Here is a 25861-nt window from a genome sequence, read left to right on the forward strand (position 1 = left end):
GAGTGAGTTAATGTAGATAACAACAGACTGTAACCACAATATACTGTAGTAAATAATCTGTCCTCCTGAGTTAGTGTAGTTCCTCTAGTTAACCTGCCAAAATCAAAAATAAATAATTTTTTTTTAAATAAATATAAAATTAATACAAAATAAATGCAAAAATAAATAAATGAATGCCAAAATAAATACATACATTTAAAAATAAATAAATAAAAAATGGATGCAAAAATAAATATATACATTTTAAAAGATTTTCATTGAGAATTAATTAAAATGAATACATAAATAAAAGGGAAAATTAAACAAAAGGGTAAATTAAGGGAATTAATACAAAGATAAATAAATATAGAAGCAACTTAAAACAGAAATATCAATTATGTTACATTTGATCAATTAATTAATGGCTGCATTTATTTTTTAAATTATTTTTGCTACATTTAATGACATTTATTTATCGAGTCATTTATTAATTTATATTTTTGATTTTGGCGGGTTCCGTCCTCCATACTCTCTATCATCAGTAAGAACCACCCAATAACAGTTGAAATGTACGCTATATTTAGAATATTGTCTCTACCTCGCTGTCAGACAGTCCTTTCTGACGGGGAACTGAAACTGTTATCTATCCTCTCTTCAAAGCCACCAGACTCCATTCACAAAAACAGTAGTTTAACGTTACGATCGGTTACGCCAAGTTCACACTACGAGACTTTCAAAATCGTCAGATCTCCGTACCTCTCAGAACACAGGAGTTGCTGATCAACCGCTGCCTCGATCAGTTAGTTTGTGTGTTTGGTGTTTTAAGACAGTGATTCTCAACCACTTTATTCACTATAGAAGTGAGTCCAATGTGAGTCACAAGAGTGACTATTATTATGATCATGTGTTTCACTTCCTCCACGGTTATGTCCTCAACTGTCTGGTCTTAATCATATGAAACAAACAAAATCATTTCCTATGGAGGTCCCTGAAGCGAAACCTTAGAGAACCACTGTTTTAAAGTGTTAGTTTGCATTCAACAAAGTCACACAATAAAATAAACAAACTACCGGATTGAGGCAGTGGTAGACCAGCAGCTCCTGTGTTATGAGAGGGAAATTACTGTTTTTGTGAATGGAGTCTGGTGGCTTTGAAGAGAGCATAGATAACATCTTCAGTTCCCCATCAGAAAGGGCTGTCTGACAGCGAGGTAAAGAAGTGAACATATTCTAAATATAGCGTACATTGATGGATACGTACCTCCTACAACCACACTTGAAAAAACGTCCCTTTAATTCCCCTTTTGTAACCTGATCAAACTCCTTTTTGCATGTTTTTTTTGTGTAAATCTGGTAAAATATATTGAATATCACTCAATACATTGGTGGATTATTTTCCTCGGTGTTGCTATAGAAGCACACATCATAAATATTAGAGATTTGGTTTCATTATTAAAACTGAAAAACACTTTTTCTTCCTCAGTGAATCACAGTTATCAGCTTTCACTTCTGCTTTTAGACTTCCACCTACTGAAACATCATGTCCATCTGGTTTGATATTTATTGGAACCTCACTCAGTCTATCAGTTATTCATCTATCAGTGATAACATGCAACAGTTTTGGTTAAGTTTAGCCTGATAAATCAAACTGTTTTGTACGGTTGCCTTTAAGAACAATAACCGTAGAGGCGTCCTGTGATGTACTTTTGTATTTGTAAACCTTTTTGTACTTTTTGAGCACACAGTTTTTGTAGAGTCTTTCTGAATGAATCTGTCTGTGACGTGTTGTTTAAATTGACACCCTGTCTTTATAAAATGACAGAACCACTTTAATTAAAAGCTGTAGAATATCTGAAATCAGCTGGTGACTGACTGATTATTTAATATCACTGTTGAGGACTTTATCAGAGAGAAAAGACGTGACGGAGGATATTAAAAGATAACCGGAGTACAGAGAGAAGATGTTTGATCAGCTTCATATAATGAGATCTGGTCTGATGAAGTCCAGAAGATGGCAGTATGGTGCAACATTAAGGAGGCAAGCTGCTGTTAAAACACAAAGAAGAAGAAAAAGAAGAATACAGGCCCAACATGTCCCCCCTGAGGACTTAAACCCTGAACCCTCAGGGACTCCACTCCCGTCACCTGGTAGATGGTTGAGTGTGAGAGGATGCAAGGGCTTAAAATGGTTTAAATATAAATGGGATGGCAGTTTGCAGCGACATATCACATTACAGTTTTTATGGGAAGATATTATAATAATAACAATAATAATAATATATAGGTGTAGTATGGGTTAATACAACAATAATAATAATAGTGATACTAATGATGGTACTATATTTATATATAAATATATATTTATATATATATATTTAAATAAATGTATGTATATATAAATATAAATATTATATATTATATATATACTGTATATATATATAATATTATATATTTATAAATATAGTACCATCATTAGTATCACTATTATTATTGTATTAACCCATACTACACCTATATATTATTATTATTATTATTATTATTATTATTATTATTATATCTTCTCATATCATTTTTTACATCTTCTTGTATTATCATGTTATACAGCTATACTACTATTTCACTATTAAATTACAGTACTGTATCATACACTATAATATACACGACTATATTTAGTACTCTTGCACTATTTGCACTGCCATTGGCACACTGTCATGTCACTGCTGTACTTATGTTATCTTATTTTTATTTTATTTTACTTTATTCTATTCGATTCTATCTAATTTTAGGGTGTATTGGTGTTGGACGTGTTGTTTAAGCTACTGGATGCCTACATTTTCTTTAGGATCAATAAAGTATCTATTTATCTATCTATCTATCTATTAAGCAAAATTAATAGAAATGTTTGATAAATAAACCAGGTGTGTAATATAGTCTAATGCATTCCTCTAATTTCATGGTTTTTTATGTTCCATTTTAAATGCTTAATGTTAATGTTTCTGTGTATATTGAATATACCTGGCTGAACATGTGATGTCCTCTTTGTTTACCTTTTTTTTTTAGCCTCTGGGATTCCCCTGGTAACCATAGTAACCCTGTGTTTAATGTCACAACACTATGAATTGTGGGTAATTCCATCAGGCAAAGTCTGCAGAAATATGGACTTATGGGAAGTGCTCATAAAGAGCTCCAAAAGTCAGCGAGAGAGACGTTGGGAACGGGCCACAGAGTCATCATAGTAGAGGTTCTCAAAGTGAGGTCCGGGGACCTCCATGGGTCATTGAGAGGGTCCCCGAGCAAAAAGGGGAATCATCTATTTTCACTATAATTCATCGATAAGTAACACGATGACAGAACGGATGACTACTCTGGTCATAGGATTCATACACTTTATGGAATGAAAGCAAACATCTTATCAGATGGGGGTCCGTCAAATGGTCTAATTTGTCAGTTTAGGCGTCCTTGACGTGAGAAAGTTTGGGAACCACTGAATTACAGTATACAAATAGAACAATAACAAAAGATCCAGGGGTATGAATCACACTACACAAAAATATTATAAAACATACAGATATTAAGTGTCTTGAAGCCTTTTTGTTAGTCGAATTAAAGAGTACTTTCACATAGAAAACAACCACATTTTTGTTTTTATTATTAAATTTACATTTATGAACAAAACATGTTGCCAACTTCATTATCAAATTTACTATGATTTTTTTTTTTAAATTTTAAGAAATCACATTTTACAATGATAATAATTTTAAATATTTAAAGATAAGGATAAATGATAGAAATCCCTGATGTGAAAAAGTGGTTTGTGTTTATGGTTTCTTTTTAACTTCTGCATGTAGACTTTATTCTTTATTGTGGTTTATGGATATAGAGGTTAACACTGGTGGAATGTAACTGAGTACATTTACTCAAGTACTGTACTTAACTACAATTTTGCAGTAGCTTTTACATTTTACGCTACTCCACTACATTTTGGAAATTTGGGTCATCTGTGTGGGCAACCAGACCTGTCATCCATGTGCTCACCTGTTAACATCTGTTTCTAATGGAAACCAGATTTGTTTGGCGTTGAATACATCTTTTACTATGGTATTTATTCAGCGTCGCGGTAAGGACTCAGAAGTGTAGGACAAAAATCATATAAATAACTTGTTAACAAATAAATAGTTTTAATATGGTTTAAAGTAATATACATAGGAAACAATTCCATTTGAAATAATGACATATTAAAATTTAATTAACTAATTTTACGTCTCTATATACAGCTGTGGGACATGAAGTAAAATGGTGTTTGGACAGATATAATGCTTCATAATTCTTATTAAATCACATTACATTATTTATCTTTTAAGTCCAGATGGGTAATAACACTTTTTATATATTGATCAATAAATGCACTGCAAATTTGGACATAAACCCCAAATTTCATTGCTGGGAAAAAAGCCCCATATATATATATATATATTTATATATATATAAATAAAATTAAAATAAAAAAATAAATAAATATATATATATATATATATATTTTTTTACTTTACTCCTACACTTTACACTGTATATATTTGTATGTGTAATGTTTTGTTTTATTGTCTTTTTATATATATGAAACAAATAAACATAAACATACATATTAATCTGCATAATGAGTACTTCTACTTTTGGCACTTTACGTATATTTTGATGGTAATACTGTTGTGCTTTTACTGAAGTATTTTGAATGCAGGACCTTTACTAGTTCAGAGTATTTCTGAGTACTCCCTGGAGGTGCGGGCCGGTGACCAGATGGAGCGCTCCCAGGCTGTGGTTGTCGGAGGTAACGCGGCGGGCTTTAGGACCCAGCGGACGGCTCTGCTCGGTACAATAGAGCTGTTGTTGCGTGGTGGATCCGGACCGACTGGAACCAGATCTGAACTGAACCGGGTCACTAAAGACCCGAATCTGACCCAGACCCGGACCCGGAGCCTCCGGTTCTCACCGCTGTATGTTGGACGTGGAGTCCGGACTGAGATGTGGCGGGAATAAAGCGGAGAGCAGCGCGTGGACTGGAGGTAAAGCGGGAACAACATGATGCTGTAGAACCAGAGCAGCAGGCCGCGGGGCCTCCTGCTGCTCCAGACCTGGTCCACCCTCTAGACCCGGTTTACTGGGCCGTTACCGCGGTGATAATAGAGACTAACACCGGGACCGGGTCTCAGGAGGTCCCCCGGTCTCTCCCGGTTAGTAACGGACCCGCTGTAGCCGTTTAGTCCCGGTCTAGAGGTCTAACGGAGCTAGGAAGTCACTGCTTTGTATCATGATGGCGCCCACGTTGGATTTATACACAACTACAGTCAGCCCGCCACCGCTATCCGCTACCCGCCGCTACTAGAGTCAGCCCGCCACCGCTATCCGCTACCCGCCGCTACTAGAGTCAGCCCGCCACCGCTATCCGCTACCCGCCGCTACTAGAGGCAGCCCGCCACCGCTATCCGCTACCCGCCGCTACTAGAGGCAGCCCGCCACCGCTATCCGCTACCCGCCGCTACTAGAGGCAGCCCGCCACCGCTATCCGCTACCCGCCGCTACTAGAGGCAGCCCGCCACCGCTATCCGCTACCCGCCGCTACTAGAGGCAGCCCGCCACCGCTATCCGCTACCCGCCGCTACTAGAGGCAGCCCGCCACCGCTATCCGCTACCCGCCGCTACTAGAGGCAGCCCGCCACCGCTATCCGCTACCCGCCGCTACTAGAGTCAGCCCGCTATCCGCGATCCGCCGCTACTAGAGGCAGCCCGCTATCCGCGATCCGCCGCTACTAGAGGCAGCCCGCCACTAGCTACCCGCCGCTACTAGAGGCAGCCCGCCACTAGCTACCCGCCACTACTAGAGGCAGCCCGCTATCCGCCGCCACTAGAGGCAGCCCGCCACTAGCTACCCGCCGCTACTAGAGGCAGCCCGCGATCCGCCGCTACTAGAGGCAGCCCGCTATCCGCGATCCGCCGCTACTAGAGGCAGCCCGCTACCCGCCGCTACTAGAGGCAGCCCGCCACTAGCTACCCGCCGCTACTAGAGGCAGCCCGCCACTAGCTACCCGCCACTACTAGAGGCAGCCCGCTATCCGCCGCCACTAGAGGCAGCCCGCCACTAGCTACCCGCCGCTACTAGAGGCAGCCCGCCACGCTATCCGCCGCCACTAGAGGCAGCCCGCCACTAGCTACCCGCCGCTACTAGAGGCAGCCCGCCACTAGCTACCCGCCACTACTAGAGGCAGCCCGCCACTAGCTACCCGCCACTACTAGAGGCAGCCCGCCACCGCTATCCGCCGCCACTAGAGGCAGCCCGCCACTAGCTACCCGCCACTACTAGAGGCAGCCCGCCACTAGCTACCCGCCGCTACTAGAGGAAGCCCGCCACTAGCTACCCACCACTACTAGAGGCAGCCCGCCACCGCTATCCGCTATCCGCCGCCACTAGAGGCAGCCCGCCACTAGAGGCAGCCCGCCACTAGCTACCCGCCACTACTAGAGGCAGCCCGCCACTAGCTACCCGCCGCTACTAGAGGAAGCCCGCCACTAGCTACCCGCCGCTACTAGAGGCAGCCCGCCACTAGCTACCCCCCGCTACTAGAGGCAGCCCGCCACTAGAGGCTGTTACCCGCCACTAGAGGCAGCCCGCCACTAGCTACCTGCCGCTTTTACAGGCTGCTACCCGCCACTAGAGGCAGCCCTCCGTTTTATTTTGTTTGTTAAAGCTATATCTGTAAATATTCTTTAAAAAAAGGGAGATTTCACTGTTTTTTTCCACATCTAGACCACATTGGACCAGGTCCAGATCAAAAACCACTATATCTGGATTTGTCAAATCTGGACTAGATTATTTCAGAGAGGACAAAGATTTTTTTAAAACACAGAATATAGTTTTCACACATCTAGACCACATTGGACCAGGTCTAGATTTTTAAAACACAGTTTGAAATGTGTGAAAGCTTTAATCTATTTGTTATAATGTAAAAATAAAATTAAAAAATGATACCATATATTGTAAATCCGTAACATTGATTTTTTTTTTTTTTTTGCATTTTCACAAATATAATAAAGGCTTCACAGATTTAAGTCTTTTTTTAGACAGTGTTAAGGCTTTAATACCTACAACGTCTCAAACACACTTTCATAACAGTAAGATGAGCAAAAAACAGAAAGCAGTGAAAGTTTCCTTTAACTGTCGAACCGGAAGTAACTAATCTGAAACCAACTACAGCGCCGTGTTTGGGGCAGGGCCGGTCTTGTTTGTTTACGGTTTAATGACTTTAAAAACTCTCAGTCTCCTCTGCTCTCAGACATCAGGATATTTAGGACATGCAGAATAATTCACTTTAATGTTGTAAAGGTGGAGCTCCTTTTAATGACTTTATATGCTGCTGGTTAGTTCTACTTTTTATCATGAGTCAGAATAATTGTATCTTAAACTGTGTTTATTCATCAGTGAGTAACTGAACACTGAACACAGTTTGCTGCTGTTCAGGTGGAAACTCTCATGTCAATAGCAGATGCTGCAGCTCTGAAGGAGGTGAACACAGACAGACACACAGTGTTTACTGTAGGTGGTGATTTAATCTGATTCATAGTTCTAGAAACATCAGGAGGACCGATGGTGTGATCTAATAGTTCAGCAGTGATTTACTGAATAAACAGTCCAAGTTTGGACATTAATAACATTTTCTGAGCATCAGTGTATTTCTCTAGTATCCTGTAGTGTATTTATCTAGCATCCTGTAGTACACTAGTATTCTGTAGTGTATTTCTCTAGTATCCTGTAGTGTATTTCTCTAGTATCATGTAGTGTATTTCTCTAGTATCCTGCATCGTATTTCTCTAGTATCCTGTAGTGTATTTCTCTCGTATCCTGTAGTACACCAGTATCCTGTAGTGTATTTATCTAGCATCCTGTAGTACACTAGTATCCTGTAGTGTATTTCTCTAGTATACTGTAGTGTATTTCTCTCGTATCCTGTAGTGTATTTCTCTAGTATCCTGCATCGTATTTCTCTAGTATCCTGTAGTGTATTTCTCTCGTATCCTGTAGTACACCAGTATCCTGTAGTGTATTTCTCTCGTATCCTGTAGTGTATTTCTCTAGTATACTGTAGTGTATTTCTCTCGTATCCTGTAGTGTATTTCTGTAGTGTATTTCTCTAGTATACTGTAGTGTATTTCTCTAGTATCCTGTAGTGTATTTCTCTAGTATACTGTAGTGTATTTCTCTAGTATCCTGTAGTGTATTTCTCTCGTATCCTGTAGTGTATTTCTCTAGTATACTGTAGTGTATTTCTCTCGTATCCTGTAGTGTATTTCTCTAGTATACTGTAGTGTATTTCTCTAGTATCCTGTAGTGTATTTCTCTAGTATACTGTAGTGTATTTCTCTAGTATCCTGTAGTGTATTTCTCTCGTATCCTGTAGTGTATTTCTGTAGTATCCTGTAGTGTATTTCTCTAGTATACTGTAGTGTATTTCTCTCGTATCCTGTAGTGTATTTCTCTAGTATACTGTAGTGTATTTCTCTAGTATCCTGTAGTGTATTTCTCTAGTATACTGTAGTGTATTTCTCTAGTATCCTGTAGTGTATTTCTCTCGTATCCTGTAGTGTATTTCTCTAGTATACTGTAGTGTATTTCTCTCGTATCCTGTAGTGTATTTCTGTAGTATCCTGTAGTGTATTTCTCTCGTATCCTGTAGTGTATTTCTCTCGTATCCTGTAGTGTATTTCTGTAGTATCCTGTAGTGTATTTCTCTAGTATCCTGTAGTGTATTTCTCTAGTATACTGTAGTGTATTTCTGTAGTATCCTGTAGTGTATTTCTCTCGTATACTGTAGTGTATTTCTCTAGTATACTGTAGTGTATTTCTCTAGTATCCTGTAGTGTATTTCTCTAGTATACTGTAGTGTATTTCTCTAGTATACTGTAGTGTATTTCTCTCGTATCCTGTAGTACACTAGTATCCTGGCTGTTTCCCTGCTGCCCCTCCTGACCTCATGGGGAATGTGAGGCATGTCCTGTCTGTTGAAACAGCGTACTGTTACTGTATTTACAGCTTTCAGTCCGTCAGTATTTAGAAACCTTTTAATGAGTCGTCGTCCCAACGGTCAGTTCAGTAGAGTAAAGGTACACACTGAGAACCTGATCTGTTTTCCTTCAATTCAAACTGTCCACATTCATAAAAATAAAACAAATATTGCACTAACCAGGACGTAGGGCTGCGCGACTATGGCCAAAATGATAATCAGGATTATTTATCACGATTATTCATTGATTTTAGCAACAGCATATTTTTATTGCACTTTCAAATTAAAATAAACAGAGCGCTCCTTTCTCTTCAAGGCTGCACAATTTTGGAAAAAATTTACATTACAATATTTTTTTCCTGCTATATATATATATATATATAGTTATATAAAATAAGATAGAACTTTATTAATCCCGAAGAAAATTCTTGTGCCAGAGATTGCTCAAAATTACAAGTTCAAGTGTATAAAATACAACTGTATAAAATAAAAGAGTACTATTTCTAGCAGCAGTGCCTAAAAGAATAACAATTAAGTAAGATACATTTAGTAAAATGAGTAAATAAGATAATAAAAAAAATAAAAGGTAAAGTAAGCTAAAAAAAAGAAAACTAAGTAATATTGCACATGTTGGACATAAATATTACACACAATGAACAGTGATATTTCACATGAGAATATATTCTAATATGAAAAAGCACAGGAATATTCACCCTACCTCTTTTGATAACTACATTTTAAAGTTAAATGCATCAATCTGGTGCACTTTGAGAGCAAAATTAGCAACATTAAGAGGCTAGAAAAACGATTTTATGCTCTCAATATAATCATAAACACATTGGTTGTATAGATAATATCTATCCCCAAGAGTGAAGCCAAAACATCTGGATCGCTGGCTGGCGGCTGTTAGTTTGTGAAGAGCTTTGATTTGACCTGCAGCAGTTTTCTATGAGCAGAACGCACATTTTAAACGTCAATATTCGTAGCTGATCACGTTCATTTAATTGTGGGAAACCAAAATCGTGATTAATATTCAATATTATTTTCATTATCGATTAATCTACTGATTATCTTCTAGATTGATCGGTTAATCGTTCGGTCTATAAAATGTAAAAAGTTTCTCAGACTTCACCCTGGCTGGGGGTGTGAATCTTTTTGGTATCTCACGATTCAAAATCGATTCTCGATGAAAAACTCACTGAAAATGTCTCGTAATTTTAGCATTTAAAGATACAAAATGTCAGAAGATGGAGTTTTTATCAATCTTCAGATTATAATAAATGTCTTTGAGGACTTTTACTAAATGTTATGTGAGAGGAGCTCAAACAAAACAAAGAGGGTTATTTTATCAGGCAGCTAAACGACGTCGACACGTTTAGTGAAAGAACCAGAAACACGACGGCGATGTTTGACGCTAAAACATGACCACTGCTTCCCGTCATCCTGTACAGATGTTGTACTTTAATTAGATAAAAATGATTGTAGTATGAAAGTCAGATTTTTTTCTGAAAAATCAAAAAAAATGTCGGACAAAAAAAGTCTGGAAAAAAAGATCTGAAAAATGTCGGACAAAAAAGTCTGAAACAAAAGATCTGAAAAATGTCCGGAAAAAAAAGTCTGAAAAATGTCGGACAAAGTCTGAAAAAAAAAGATATGAAAAAAATGTCAGGAAAAAAGATATGAAAAACGTCGGACAAAAAAGTCTGGGAAAAAAAGTCTGAAAAATGTCAGAAACAAAAGAATATGAAAAATGTCGGACAAAAAAAGATATGAAAAATGGCGGACAAAAAAAGTTTGTAAAAAGAGGTCTGAAAAAAGTTTGGAAAAAAAGATCTGAAAAAAATGTCCGAAAAAAAGATATGAAAAACGTAGAAAAAATGTCCGAAAAAAAAGTCTGAAAAATGTCCGAAACAAAAAATATGAAAAATGTCCGATAAAAAAAGATCTGAAAAATGTCAGAAAAAATGTCTGGAAAAAAAAGATATGAAAAATGTCCGACAAAAAAGTCTGAAAACAAAGATATGAAAAATGTCGGGGAAAAAAGTCTGAAAAAAAAAGATATGAAAAATGTCCGACAAAAAAAGTCTGAAAAAAAAAAGATCTGAAAAATGTCGGACAAAAATGTCTGAAACAAAAGATCTGAAAAATGTCCGGAAAAAAAAGTCTGAAAAATGTCGGACAAAAAAAGATATGAAAAAAGTCTGAAAAAAAAGATATGAAAAATGTCGGACAAAGAAGTCTGAAAAAAAAAGATACGAAAAACGTCGGACAAAAAAGTGGAAAAAAAGATATGAAAAATGTCGGACAAAAAAAGTCTGGGAAAAAAATCTGAAAAAAGTTTGAAAAAAGAGATTTGAAAAATGTTGGGACAAAAAAGTTTGGAAAAAAAAGATCTGAAAAACGTCGAAAAAAAAAGATATGAAAAAATGTCCGGGAAAAAAGTCTGAAAAATGTCCGAAACAAAAAATATGAAAAATGTCCGATTAAAAAAAAAGATCTGAAAAACGTCAGACAAAAAAGTCTGGAAAAAAATGTCTGGGAAAAAAAGATATGAAAAATGTCGGACAAAAAAAGATATGAAAAATGTCAGACAAAAAAGTCTGAAAAAAAAGTCTGAAAAATGTCCGAAACAAAAGATATGAAAAATGTCGGACAAAAAAAGTTTGAAAAAAGAGATCTGAAAAATGTTGGACAAAAAAGTTTGGGAAAAAAAGATCTGAAAAACGTCGAAAAAAAAGATATGAAAAAATGTCCGGAAAAAAAGTCTGAAAAATGTCCGAAACAAAAAATATCCGATTAAAAAAAAAAGATCTGAAAAAAGTCTGGAAAAAAATGTCTGGGAAAAAAAGATATGAAAAATGTCGGACAAAAAAGTGGAAAAAAAGATATGAAAAATGTCCGAAAAAAAAGTCTGGAAAAAAAAGATATGAAAAATGGCGGACAAAAGTCTGAAAAAAAAAAAGATATGAAAAAAATGTCCGAAAAAAAAGTCTGAAAAATGTCCGAAACAAAAGATATGAAAAATGTCGGACAAAAAAAGTCTGGAAAAAAAATCTGAAAAATGTCGGACAAAAAAAGATATGAAAAATGTCGGACAAAAAAGTCTGAAAAAAAAGATATGAAAAACGTCGGACAAAAAAGTCTGGAGAAAAAAAGTGAAAAAAGTCTGGGAAAAAAAGATATGAAAAATGTCGGACAAAAAAGTCTGGGAAAAAAAAGATCTGGAAAAAATGTCCGAAAAAAAAGTCTGAAATGTCCGAAACAAAAGATATGAAAAATGTCGGACAAAAAAAGTCTGGAAAAAAAATCTGAAATGTCTGGGAAAAAAAGATCTGAAAAATGTCGGACAAAAAAGTCTGGAAAAAATGTCTGAAAAAAAGATATGAAAAACGTCAGACAAAAAAGTCTGGAAAAAATGTCCGGAAAAAAAGTCTGAAAAAAGTCCGAAACAAAAAATCTGAAATGTCGGACAAAAAAAGATCTGAAAAATGTCGGACAAAAAAGTCTGAAAAAAAAGATCTGAAAAATGTCAGAAAAAAAGTCTGAAAAATGTCAGAAACAAAAGATCTGAAAAATGGCGGACAAAAAGTCTGAAAAAAAGATCTGAAAAAAGTCTGAACAGAATACAAATAAATAACGTGGGATAAAAATGTAAATGGATTTTTGGAAGTTGTGAATCGATTCTGAATTGTAGAATCGATTTGTTTTCTCCCAACCTTAGTGCACACTTATTTATTTATATCTCAGCTGCTCCAGTGAAAAATACTTTTAATGATTTTAACACTCTTTGTTTTGTATAAAAAGTGAAATCCCCTGATTGTTCTCTGCTCTTCTTCTTCAGGATGTTACAGGATGAAACGTCTCAGGTCCTCCAGCAGCAGCGACAGTTCTGACAATGAGAGTGAGTAAATAACCAATAACACATGAACCAGGATATTTAATATTCTCTGCTGCGCTTTTATTCACCTCCTCCTCCTCCTCTTCCTCCTCCTCCTCCTCATCCTCTCCCTCCTTTATTCAGGTCCCTCCACCTCCTTCTGCTCCTCCAACAAGTATGGAGGAGGCAAACCTGGAACCTCCACCTCCATCCCCAAGAAACCGGCTGAAGTAAGTTCATCCGTCCTCCTCTCCGTCAGAGCTGTTAAACGTGAGGACCATCCGGTGTCTGACTGTCTGTCTGACTGACTGTCCGTCCGTCTCTCCCACAGGTGTTCAGAAAAGACCTGATTAGCGCCATGAAGCTGCCGGACTCCCACCACGTGTCCCCGGAGGACTACTACCTGCTGGCGGACACCTGGAAGCAGGAGTGGGAGAAGGGGGTCCAGGTGCTGGCGAGTCCAGACACCATCCCACAGCCGTCAGTCAGGTAAACGCCGTCTGGGTCCCAGAGGTCTCACTGGGGTGGACAAAGCAGTCTAGAGTAAGGGTGTCAAACATACGGCCTGAGAGCCAGAACCGGCCCGCAAAAACCGTCATTGGCTGATCCTAAGTTCCATTATTTTGAAGTTAAGTCAGTGACATGTTTTCGTTATTTATGTTATGTTGTTTCCGTACGTATTTTACTTAGTTTACGTACTTATTTTAAGCCCAACGTGATGTTTTTCCTAAACCTAACAGCGACGGTTACTTAAGTTTTGTTGCCTGAACAAAACCGCAACTGTTTCACGGTAAGGACGTCAGTGACACGCCAAAAGCTGTTTCACATTTTGTTATACGCCTTCCCATGAGATCAGTTTGGTTCACATCACTTTTTAGTGCCCAAGTTATATAATATTCAGACTCATCATGGCGAAAACAAGAACTTGCGAGGACAACCGCGAGCAGAGAAGATAAATGAATAGTTGGCAGGTTTTAGGAAACAGAAGTCTGTTTGGAGTCGTAGCCGAGAGATCAGCAGGACGTCTCTGGCTGTTCATCATCTCTTTTGTAAATGGATTGTTCAACGTTTTCTGAATGTACTTGTACTTCTTTACTCTAAAAGAAAGGGTAAAACTAGAGCTTAGAGCCACTTTCCCACTGGACCAACACCCACTAACATCTGGCTTCTGTCTTCAGTGTGAAAGGTTATAATCTGCATTAATTCCTGGGACAAATGTCTCTGTAGTAGTGACGGTTATTTATTGTCTTCAGCTTCGATCAGCAGTGATGGAAACATGACACACGGGTGGACACAATCATTTTCACCCCTTTTCCATTGTGATGCTATGTGACACGATGCGTTGAAGTGAATATATAATAAATAAAATCAACAGGGATTTGGACAATTATTATAATTTAGTAACATACAAAACACACAATTAATCTGCTCTCCTCAAAGCCACCAGACTCCAGTCAGAGAACCGTCATTTTACCTCGCTGATCATCATAAAACAGACCTCATTCAAACTGGACAAAAACAAAATAAAACTCATCAGAACGTCTTGGTCTAAAGGTCCCGACGCACCAAGCCAACAGTCCGTCGTCGGACAGTTTTTGGCCGTCGGTGAGCGTCTGTCGGTCGAGTTTTTGCGGTGTGTCCCGCACCGTCGGCTCTTGTCGGCCCAGTTCTAGAGGGTTTTTGGCCGATTCAGCCAGTGATGAATACAGACTACCGCCGCCTGCTGGTGTAGAGAGTTATTTCCTCTCACGCAGGAGCAGAACGTACGTGCTAACTGGCCATCGGCTGTAGACTTTGCAGTGTGTTCAAATGCAATGTCAGCCAAGACAAAGGAGACGTAAGGCGACGCAACAGTCGGCCTTCATCGCTGCTAGTTCTCACAGAACCAGCTCTGGTTTGGTCGAAATAAACCCTTAATTCACCGAGTTAGATGAGAAAAGAAACAGCCGTTATATGTTCTTCTCAAAGCCACCAGACTCCATTGACAGAAACAGTAATTTTACCTCGCTGATGATTGTAAAACACACTTCATCCAAACCGTCTTTGTTAGTCTTTCTACTGTTCCAACAAACACCAACTCTGGTTTGAGGGTTTGAAGAGAGACTGAATAAGTAACAGATATAAAAAGAAAAAGTTTTCTGTTTTATGGCACGTTCGTGGCGTCAAACGTGACACACAACAAAAAAAAAGGCAATGTGAAAGGAGTTTATCGCCTATTTTTAGCGTGTTTTTCTGTGTTTAAAAACGTGCATAAACGCTCTAATTTTGGTGGAAAAGGCGTATAATGTAGCTTTACATTGCTGACAGATTTAGTGTCCTCTGTGTTCAGAGTCATCGTGGAGAAGCCCAAAGAGGTGCTCTACACCCTCCAGAGGAAGTACATCCAGTGCTCCGGCCAGGAGTCAACAGAACCGGGTTACGTCAACATCAAGGAGCTCGCCGAGGCCATGTGTCGCTACGACCTGGACGACATGGATCTTTACTGGCTGCACGCCATCAACACTGAGCTCCACCGTATGGGTGAGGACCGGGATCAGAGATAATCCAGCATGACATTAACATGTTGGACAGTAGAGTCACACAGACATCTGTCTCCCTGAGCAGGAATAAAGAGCATTAAGATGATATCTAACAACGGTCTGCTGACCCCATTTGTCTCCCAGGGGAGGAGCCCATCGACGAGCTGACGATGGAGCGCGCCATGGAGGCCCTGGAGAGCCAGTGCCATGACAACATGAACCACGCCATCGAGACGGTGGAGGGCCTGGGGATCGAATACGACGAGGATGTCATCTGCGACGTGTGCCGCTCCCCCGACAGCGAGGAAGGGAACGACATGGTGTTCTGTGACAAGTGCAACATCTGTGTGCACCAGGTAACCATGACGACATCACACATTAAAAAATAAACTGTAGTGAAGGATGGAGGCAACAAGTTGAAGAGAAGATTAAAGCAGGTCATGAAGCACAGTCTCGCTCTGAGCTGGTGTCTCTAGCAGCAGAACTCCCTTCAAAAAACAGTGAAAATAACATCGCGGCTCTGATTACCGATCAAATTTACCGATAACTTTAGATTCACCATCTTTTCTGAATCTGTTTAAGCATCTTCTGTTATTCAGCAAACATGTAATCCACCAAAGAGCACGCGTTAAAGTGTTATTTTACCGTGTGTCTGTAATGTGAAATCTCTTCACACCACTTCAACACAACACGGATCTTTCTACAGTTACTGTGGTGTCTTCCGGATTTTAGCAGCTTTTAATAAGTGAATTGCTAGTATTAAAATATAAACGTCAATACAGCTGTTGGTTCTGGAAGTTTATTGGATGTTTGGAAGGTGATTTTAAGATGCACATTTGAGTATTTTCAAATCGTGTTGACAGTTAACCGGCCAGTTACACACTGACTTCCTTTTAAGTAGCACAAAAATAGTAATTTGATGTGTTTTTACGGTTTGTTGCTGCTTCTGTTTTATTGTTTGTTTCTTTTATGGTCTTGTCTTTTAATCATTTTTATTCTTGTGAAGCACTTTGTGATCTTGTTCAGGCCATTCGTAGCTATATCACTGTAATTCGTATATATCCCATGAAATCAGTTCGTATTTAATCCACGTAATCATGAACCAGAAAGTATAAAGAGCGACAAACGGTGTGTAGGGAGGAGGTCGGGTTGGATGGGTGGGTCAAAAAACACCAGACTTTCTCCAGGAGTCCACTATGGTGCCCCGTGTGAGGCCAGAAGCCAACGTTGATTTATTCGTCACGTAACTTCCGTAATTAAGTTACAACACTTCCGGAGTTATTTTAACCCAAACCACCATCTTTGCCTAAACCTAACTACGTTATTTTATTTTGAAAAAACTGGAGTGCAAATTGACACGTGTTGCTGGCCATTCATGTCCCGCGTGATTCACGTAACTTACGCACTTAAGTTACGCCGCTTCCACCATCTTTTTCTAAACCTAACAAAGTAGTTACGAAGTTCTGTGAAGACAGACGTTTATTTTGAAAAGACTGTATGCATGTAAGGAGCAGAAATTGACACGTGTTGCTGGACATTTGTAGGAAAATGAGGAATAACTTGTCGTAAAATATCATAGAATCCGTTGCATGAGGATAAGTTGTTTATAATAAATAAACATCAGTCACAGAATGCTCTCCTCTCCTCTCTCCTCAGGCCTGTTACGGCATCGTCAAAGTGCCCGTGGGAAACTGGCTGTGCAGGACGTGCGTCCTCGGCATCGACCCTCAGTGCCTCCTTTGTCCTCAGAAGGGCGGCGCCATGAAGGCAACGCGAGCCGGAACCAAGTGGGCTCATGTGAGCTGTGCCCTGTGGATACCAGAGGTAGATAAACAGTATAAACTCTTCTCCTCTTCCTTCTTTCTATCGCTCTACAGAGAGTGTTAATAACGTCTCATCACGCCGTCTCCTCTGCAGGTGAGCATCGCCTGTCCCGAGAGGATGGAGCCCATCACCAAAGTGTCCCACATCCCGCCGAGCCGCTGGTCGCTCATCTGCAGTCTGTGTAAATGGAAGACGGGTGCTTGTATCCAGGTGAGTGAGAGGATCGCTTTCATTGTGCTTTTGATGCCAGAAACATCTTAAGAATAAGTCCGAGGACTTGTTTGGCTTTTTGGGAAATATACTCATTTTCTTTCTTGCAGAGAATCAGATGAGATATGAAGCTTCAGCCAGCAGCTAGTTAGCTTAGCTTAGCATAAAGACTGGAAACAGGGGGTCTTGTTGTCGCTGTGAGATGACGGAGACGCCAAGAAGTCACTGCGCCAAGCCAAGAAAAACAATTGTTGTGTTTTGTACGGATTAAAGTCGGCCTGCAACTAACGATTATTTTCATTATCAATTAATCTGCTGATTATTTCCTAGATTAATCAGTTAATCGTTTGGTCTATAAAATGTCAGAAAATGGTTAAAAATGAAATGTTCATCCCAGATTCTCAAAGTCCAAGGTGACGTCTTTAACTGTCTTGTTTTGTCCAAACCCCAAAATATTAAGTTTAATATGATATGAAACAGAAAAAAGCAGGAAACCTCCTCCATAGTTGAGAGATTGAAAACATAAAAAATTACTTTAACGACTAATCCGTTATCAAAATAGTTGGCGATTATTAAACAAGATGTAATAAAATGTTAAATAATGAGCTTTAGATGTGCTGGCTGGCTGACTTCAGGCCAGCTGTTTCCATCGAGGCTCAAAGTCTCAGCGTTCAGGTTCAACACGTGCAGTAAAATCTGGTCTGCACCTGCTGAATGTTTCAATAGTTGGCTCACGATCACAGAACATGATGATTGATTCGCTTCACTGAGGCGTCTGCAGTCGGCCTCGGGTCTGAATATATTTTATCTATATATTATCTGTCTCATTGTTAGTCTTTGACTTTGTGTCACTAATGAGATCTTTTCAACCATCCAGACTGGTGTCCAGTTAGGAAACAAATTATGTAAACTGGGTTGTTACAAAATCTGTAAATTCTCCTATTCCCATAATGCTGTTCCTCACAGTCGTTGGGTTTTAGTCCATGTAAACTTGATAACCTGTTCTCCCCCCCTACCTCCCAGTGCTCGGTGAAGAACTGCACCACTCCCTTCCACGTGACGTGTGCCTTCGAGCACAGCCTGGAGATGAAGACCATCCTGGACGAAGGAGACGAAGTCAAGTTCAAGTCTTACTGCCTGAAGCACAGCCAGCCCAAACCCGGGGAGTCCGGCCTGAGCCCGGCTCGCTCCAAACCCCCCGTCGAGGCCGAGAAGGTGGGCCAGCGGGCTCAGAGGCTGCGGGAGCTGCAGGAGGAGTTCTACACCCTGATCCAGCAGGAGGAGCTGGCCCAGCTCCTGGGCCTGTCGGTCCGCCTGGTGGACTACGTCTATCAGTACTGGAAGCTGAAGAGGAAGGCCAACTTTAACAAAGCTCTGCTGCCCCCCCGAGAGGAGGAGGAGAACCTGGTGCTGCAGCCGCAGGAGGACAGCATCCACACCCGCATGAGGATGTTCATGCACCTGAGACAGGACCTGGAGAGGGTGGGTCCCTTTAACACACACCACTCTAATCATCCCAGTGTATAGATACTATATACTATATCATACTATATCATACTTTAACCGTAATGTGTTCATTTTATAGTGCTTTTAAAATGTCAGAAAATAGTGAACAACGTCCATCCCAGTTTCTCAAAGTGTCTCAAGGTGATGTCTTTAAATGTCTAGTTGTCCAAAACCAAAAGATATTCAGTTTAATATGATATAAAACAGAAAAGCAGCAAATCTCCATATTTGAGGCTGAAAACAGCTTTTTCTGACATTTTTGCATGATAAATTACTTTACAACTAATCAATTATGAAAATAGTTGATTATTTTTCGGTTGATGGACTGATCGTTGCAGCTCTAACATTTAAAACCCGTCTCAGTAATCTCCCATGATTCAGTGTGCACAAACACAACTACTGCATGTGTGACACAAATACTGAGAAACCCCACCTTGATTTAAAAAACAAAGTGTTTTAGGGTTGAGTGGGGAAGTTTCTGAATTTCCTGAGCTGTGAATCAACATGCATTGACTCATAAGTGTTTTACACCGTGGAAGGGCTGTTTATGCACATCAGCAGAAAACCTCTGCAGCTCTGGAAGACACGAGGAAGTAGAGCGAGATCCTGGCTGCAGTCTGCAACTAAAGATTTATTTTCCAGCAAGACAACGACAGAAAACCTAAAGAATGTCTTAAAACAATATTAATGTCCTCAAGGCAATGCAGAATTTGTGGCCAGAAAAATGGTGAAAAGTGCTGATCACACAGTTTCCTAAAGCCCCGGCTGACATCTTCTAAAAAAAAACAAAATATGTATAAAGCAGCAGACCCTCATATTAATCGACTACTTGTTTTAGAGCTGCAGCGATCAATTGATTCGTTGTCAACTATTAAATTAATCGCCAACTATTTTCGCTAATCATTTTTTAAGAAAAAAAAGCTTCTTAAATGTGAATATTTTCTGGTTTCTTTCCTCCTCTATGACAGTAAACTGAATATCTTTGAGTTGTGGACAAAACAAGACATTTGAGGACGTCATCTTGGGCTTTGGGGAACACTGATCGACCAAACAACTAATCGATTAATGGAGAAAATAATCTACTGATTAATTGACATTGAAAATATTCGTTAGTTGCAGCCCTAAATAGTTTCAGCTCTTGTTTTATATTAATCTAGATCAGTTTGTAGAGATAGTTTTCACTTTGATATTAACAATTGTTAAACAATTAAAACCTGCTTCTAATGCTGTATTTGTCTGGTTGTGCAGGTGAGGAACTTGTGCTACATGGTGAGTCGGAGGGAGAAGCTGAAGGTGCTGCAGAGTAAAGCTCAGGAGCAGATGTTCAACCTGCATGTGAAGCTGGTGAACCAGGAGCTCTCTGCTGGTGAGCCGTCTGTTCAGGATTTATAGCCAACATTCTGTTGTGATTATTTGAATCATAGCTGAACATGTTTTTATCTTCTCTCTCTGTCATCAGGTCTTCCGTCTTCGTCCCCGGTGGAGAGCTTGCTGTTCCGTCCTCCTCCGAGGATAACGCTGAAGCTGAAAATGCCCAAATGCTCGAGTCTCGGAAACGGAAACCCCGGTTCTAAGTCCGGTAACGGGCCGCTGTGCCCGGACAACAGCGGTAACGTGACTGAGCATGTGGGTGAAGGTCTGGGTCAGGGGAAGCCTCAGCTGCACGGACGCGGTCGGAGAGAGGAGCACTCCAATGGGCGCCTGTCGTCGTCATCCTTGAGCCACTCCCGCGGCCCGGCGCTGCCCGTTAAACCCACCGGCAAACCTTTAGCCCTGCACGCGGCGCTGCACGGCCACTCGTCCAGCAGCAACGGCAAACTGGACCAGGACCGGGGGAAATCTAACGGCCTCTTGGAGAAGCTGGTGGCTCAGAAGGACAGTTCCTGCCAGACGCCCAGCGACCAGGACGCTTCAAATCAGGTTTTGGACAAGAGCAGCTTCCGCAAGTCGGCCATGGAGCACTTCGGCAGGTCCTTCAAAGAGGCGACCATCAACCTGGTACGGACCACGGAGGACCTGCGGGCCTCCGACAAACTGTCCCGAAAGGGCTCCGCCAAGGAGAGACTGTGGGCCAAACCGGCGTCTGAACACAAAGTGAAGAGGTCGTACCAGGACAGCGACGGCTACTGTCCAGACCTGGAGCTCAGCGACTCGGAGCCGGAGTCCAAAGGGAGGCACCGGCGGCACCAGGTGGGCCTGCCTCCTCAGCCGGACGCCCCGGGGAAAGGGGTCAGTCGTGGGAAACAGTCGCTGGGCTCCAGACACCCGGTGCAGAGGTGACAGATGTTTGTTTACTTCGCTCACTGCCGCCGCCGCTCTCCTCCTGACCTCGTGGCGGTCTTCCCAAGTGCCAGGCCGTCTCTGTGAACTCTCTATCAGGGACCAGACCCAGACCCAGACCCAGCGCTGATGACGCTGCTGTAGTGGATGCAGAAGATGCATGAAGGGTATCGTCACCCAGTGGGATTCATTAAGAGGAACTGATCTGAGATCATCACGTGGCTAAAATTACATTTTGTACTCTGCTGCACAACTTTGTATTAAACACAATCAGACTAGAACTGCTGTACAGAACATGTTGAAACTGGGATGTAAATAATGTTAGACTGGATCACACACATGACTCCACTTTATTCAGACTCCTGAAGTTAAATCCAAACTTGTGAATTCGAGCATCTTTCTGACACACCGTCTGTCACAGTTCACCTGTTTTCCATCAGGTGATAAACTGACCTGTTTTTACATTAATGTCCAGTAGTGAGGTCACGTTGTTATGAACAGAAATGCCTTTTTATGTGTGTGTAGGAACACAGTTTCACACTGTTAGCACCTGTCTGCTTTATGTGACAGGTGACGGTTCGTTGAGTCCTGGTTAGACAGAAGGATCATGTGTGTAACAAGTAATGACATCCCCCAGAAACATAGTTGAGTACAGATGTGTAACTGATGATTGCCTTTAATTACTGGCCTCAGATCGTCACATGATCAGCCTTCATCATCATCATCACTGACTCATTAACTGAAATGTTATTTGTGTCACTTTGTTTTGATAATAAATAATAAGCTGGAATATCTGGTTTACTGGAGACTGTTAGGATTATTTTAGTGATGTGTTAACTTTGTATTGACCAATTTTTTTAATTTTATTTTAAAAAGGTGTCTTCATAAAAACATCATAAAATTAACAAAATTTTTAATAAGAACAAATAAATAATCTGACCTTTCATTTGGTGTCAACCTTCAGTGCTTTTTGGCCCCAGTTTTCTCTTTTATTCACAAGTGTAATTTCTTAAATCTGAAAGGGATAGTTCAGGTGTTTTGTAGTGTGGATGTATGAGATATTTATCCATAGTCAGTGTATTACCTACAGTAGACGGCGGTCAGCATGAATCTGAACTAACCCTTTAAGACGCCAAAGTCACACAATAACACAAACTAACTAACCGATGGATGCAGCGGTAGACCAGCAACTCCTGTGTTCTGAGAGGTTGAATTACTGGTTTTGTGAATGGAGTCTGGTGGCTTTGAAGAGAGAATAGATAACGGCTTCAGTTTCCCGTCAGAAAGGGCTGTCTGATAATCATTATCATTTTCCAGAGCACACATAATAGTGTTATGTGACATAATGACCTCGAAAAGAGACGTCCAACTAGTGCTAAGCCTCAGAACCTGCCAAAATAAAAAATAAATGCATAAATACATACATAAATAAATAATACATAAATATATACGTACATTTAAAAATAAATATAAAACAAATAAAAAATAAATACATAAATATATATAAAACTAAATGCAAAAATAAATATAAAACAAAAAATAAATGCAAAAATAAATAAATACATAAATATATACGTACATTTAAAAATAAATATAAAACAAATAAAGAATAAATTCAAAAATAAATAAATGCATAAATATATATATTTATAAATAAATAAAACTAAATGCAAAAATAAATACATAAATATATACATTTAAAAATAAATATAAATATAAAACAAATACAAAATAAATGCAAAAAAATAAATACATAAATATGTATATTTAAAAATAAATACAACTAAATGCAAAAATAAATACAAAAATATAAATATAAAACAAAAAAAGAAATGCAAAAAGAAATAAATACATAAATATAAAACAAATAAAAAATAAATACATAAATATATACATTTAAAAATAAATATAAAACATAAAAAGTAAATGCAAAAATAAATATTACATATATATATTGTTAGGTGACCAGGCTTTTTGATCATATTTTTTGAGTATATACTCATGAGAAGGAAAGAAAGAAATAATGAGTATAAGTAGGATACTTATAATAGTACTATGGTTTACCGTTGTACTACTGTACCATATCAGTTATAAGGAAGGAAAGCTAGATGGCAGCATCGCCACACCGCTGTGGAGTACAGGCTGTAATTATTCAGGTTTTAGGCCTTTAACAAAGCAGACATATTATTAATAACACAATAATATAATGAAACAGAATAATAAATACTCTATTGGTCCCCGGGGAGGAATTGGGTTAGTTGCTCCCATTCTAGAATAAAATAAACATAAAGAAATTATAAGAAAATAAAAATAAGAAATGACAATATGTGCATTATATTACAATATATAAAAATAACTATGGAAAAATAGACATAAGAAATATGCAGTATAAATAATAATGCTGAAAAATGGGATCTGATTTATTGTGTAAAATGCAAGAATAATAAAAACAAAAATATTAGTTTAAATGTACAGTATAAATATATAAATGCAGTATTGATGCCAGAGTAAACTGAAAGTATTGCACAGTTGAATTATTGCACAAAATAATTGTAACTATAAGCCAGTGTTAAACAGTTGAATATATAATAAATGATGGGGTTATAGCTGCTGACAGGGATGAACTAAGACCAGTCTATAGTAATATATCTATAGATATATCTATAGATAGTATAATAATCTCTGTGTGACACTGTGAGGGAGGAGAACCTGTGGATCATCTCTGAGGAACGAGTCTTGCACTGAATGTTCTCCTGTGTACAAAACTATAATAATGTTTTCACTGATGACATGTATGTGCTGTGAAACAGGCATTTAATCATGTGATCATTTGATCATGTGATCATGAGATCATGTGATATAGAGGCAGCAGAGCAGGAAAAGCTCTGGTGTGTTAAATCTAAAGTCAGCAGCTTGTCTAGTTCCACTACGCCGGGTAATCGTGCTGTTTCAGGTTTTATTGAGCTGCTGAAGAAGCTGAGAAACAGCTGACCGACCACATTATCACCAACAAACAGAATCAATCAATGACCTCTTAGGAAGCCTGTTTTAGCACAAAGGTCAGGCTTCTAAAAAACAACTTTTAGGTCAATTTGAAGATAAAAACAGCTGCCACGTTTCAACGTTGTGTGTCGACGACATCTTTATTTGACAGATATTTGAACACATTTGCAACATCTGAATATAGTTGGTGTTTATGACAGGGCTGTCAAAGTTAACATGATAATAATGCGTTAACACAACTTGTGTTTTTAGGTTGTAGCGGCTCAGTTTTAAAGCTAGAGTGAAGATATCATATGAAACAAGGTACCAACCAGGTCGTTCTAGCTTGTCGCTCCAAACTTAACGCTAAAGTTTGGCGAGGAAAAACTGTCATGTCCGTTTTCAAAGGGGTCCCTTGACCTCTGACCTCCAGATCAGTGAATGTAAATGGGTTCTATGGGTACCCACGAGTCTCCCCTTTACAGACATGCCCACTTTATGATAATCACATGCAGTTCGGGGCAAGTCATAGTCAAGTCAGCACACTGACACACTGACAGCTGTTGTTGCCTGTTGGGCTGCAGTTTGACATGTTTATGTTATATTTGCATAGAGCAGCATATTTGTCCACTCCCATGTTGATAAGAGTATTAAATACTTGACAAATCTCCCTTTAAGGTACATTTAGAACAAATAAAAAGTGTGATTATTAGCGATTCAATGTTTGAATCGATTATTTATATTTGCATTTATTTTTTTTATTTTTGCATTTATTTTTGTATTTGTAATTTGTTTATTTTTGCATTTTTCATTTTTTATTCATTTATTTTTGCATGTTTATTTGCATTTATTTTTGCATTTATGTTTTATTTATTTTATAATGTATTTTATTTATTTAAGTATTTATGAGTTTGTATATTTATTTATTTATTTATGCACGATTTTCACTTTTCTGGACGATATCTGTCATTGTTTTTTGTTGTTAATTGATTTACAATAATAAATATATACATACATTTACATAAAGCAGCATATTTGTCCACTCCCATGTTGATAAGAGGATTAAATAACTTGACAAATCTCCCTTTAAGGTACATTTTGAACAGATAAAAAATGTGCGATTCACAGCGATTACATATTTTAATCAATTATTTATCTTTGTATGTATATTTGCATTTATTTTTGCATTTTTCATTTATTTATTTTTGAATAATTTTTTTAAAAATATTTTAATCGATTGACAGCCACAATAAAAACATGTGAAACACTTCAAAAACATAAAACAAAGTAGTGTGTCTTCTACTTCTTGGAGCTAAATGCTAACATGCTAGAACATGTTGTACCTGCTCTGGCCACGCCCCTCAGTGACGTGTCACCAGGTGTGTTGTCATTAATATGAGCTGCTGTGACGTCACTGAGAGGCGGGGCTGCAGCATGTTGGGGAGTTTCCAAGATTTCAAGATTCAAGAGTTTTATTTGCCATTTGCTCCTATAATAAGTACATGTGAATTCTGATCAGTTTACCCCGAGTCAGCTTTAAGAAAAGAAAAAAGGTAGAAAAGACACTACAAGGTAATTACAGTAAAAAATAAGTAGCACATTCAACTCAACACAATAAATAAATAAATTATTAAA

The 25861-nt window shown here is 38.9% G+C and overlaps 1 protein-coding gene and 2 long non-coding RNA genes across 3 annotated transcripts in view; 2 read left to right on the forward strand and 1 right to left on the reverse strand.

The window, feature by feature from the left end:
* LOC141768467 (uncharacterized) overlaps nt 1-858 on the reverse strand; it is a 60135-nt gene extending 59277 nt beyond the window's left edge. Inside the window, exon 1 of the long non-coding RNA XR_012594075.1 lies at nt 736-858. This is a non-coding gene — a long non-coding RNA (uncharacterized LOC141768467). The remainder of the gene's footprint in view (nt 1-735) is intronic.
* Nucleotides 1-1835, forward strand: part of LOC141768466 (uncharacterized) — a 60551-nt gene extending 58716 nt beyond the window's left edge. The window contains exon 2 of the long non-coding RNA XR_012594074.1: nt 1173-1835. This is a non-coding gene — a long non-coding RNA (uncharacterized LOC141768466). The remainder of the gene's footprint in view (nt 1-1172) is intronic.
* A 2988-nt stretch (nt 1836-4823) lies between these two features.
* Nucleotides 4824-22034, forward strand: jade3 (jade family PHD finger 3). The gene is made up of 11 exons (XM_074634510.1): nt 4824-5038; nt 12870-12929; nt 13050-13135; nt 13237-13394; nt 15235-15425; nt 15569-15780; nt 17081-17248; nt 17342-17458; nt 18482-18940; nt 20213-20330; nt 20424-22034. The coding sequence occupies exons 1-11, from the start codon at nt 4972-4974 to the stop codon at nt 21242-21244; spliced, it is 2457 nt and encodes an 818-aa protein (XP_074490611.1). The 5' UTR covers nt 4824-4971; the 3' UTR covers nt 21245-22034.
* The last annotated feature ends 3827 nt before the right edge of the window (nt 22035-25861 follow it).

Source organism: Sebastes fasciatus, chromosome 5 (assembly GCF_043250625.1).
Source record: "Sebastes fasciatus isolate fSebFas1 chromosome 5, fSebFas1.pri, whole genome shotgun sequence".
Classification (NCBI taxonomy): domain Eukaryota; kingdom Metazoa; phylum Chordata; class Actinopteri; order Perciformes; family Sebastidae; genus Sebastes; species Sebastes fasciatus.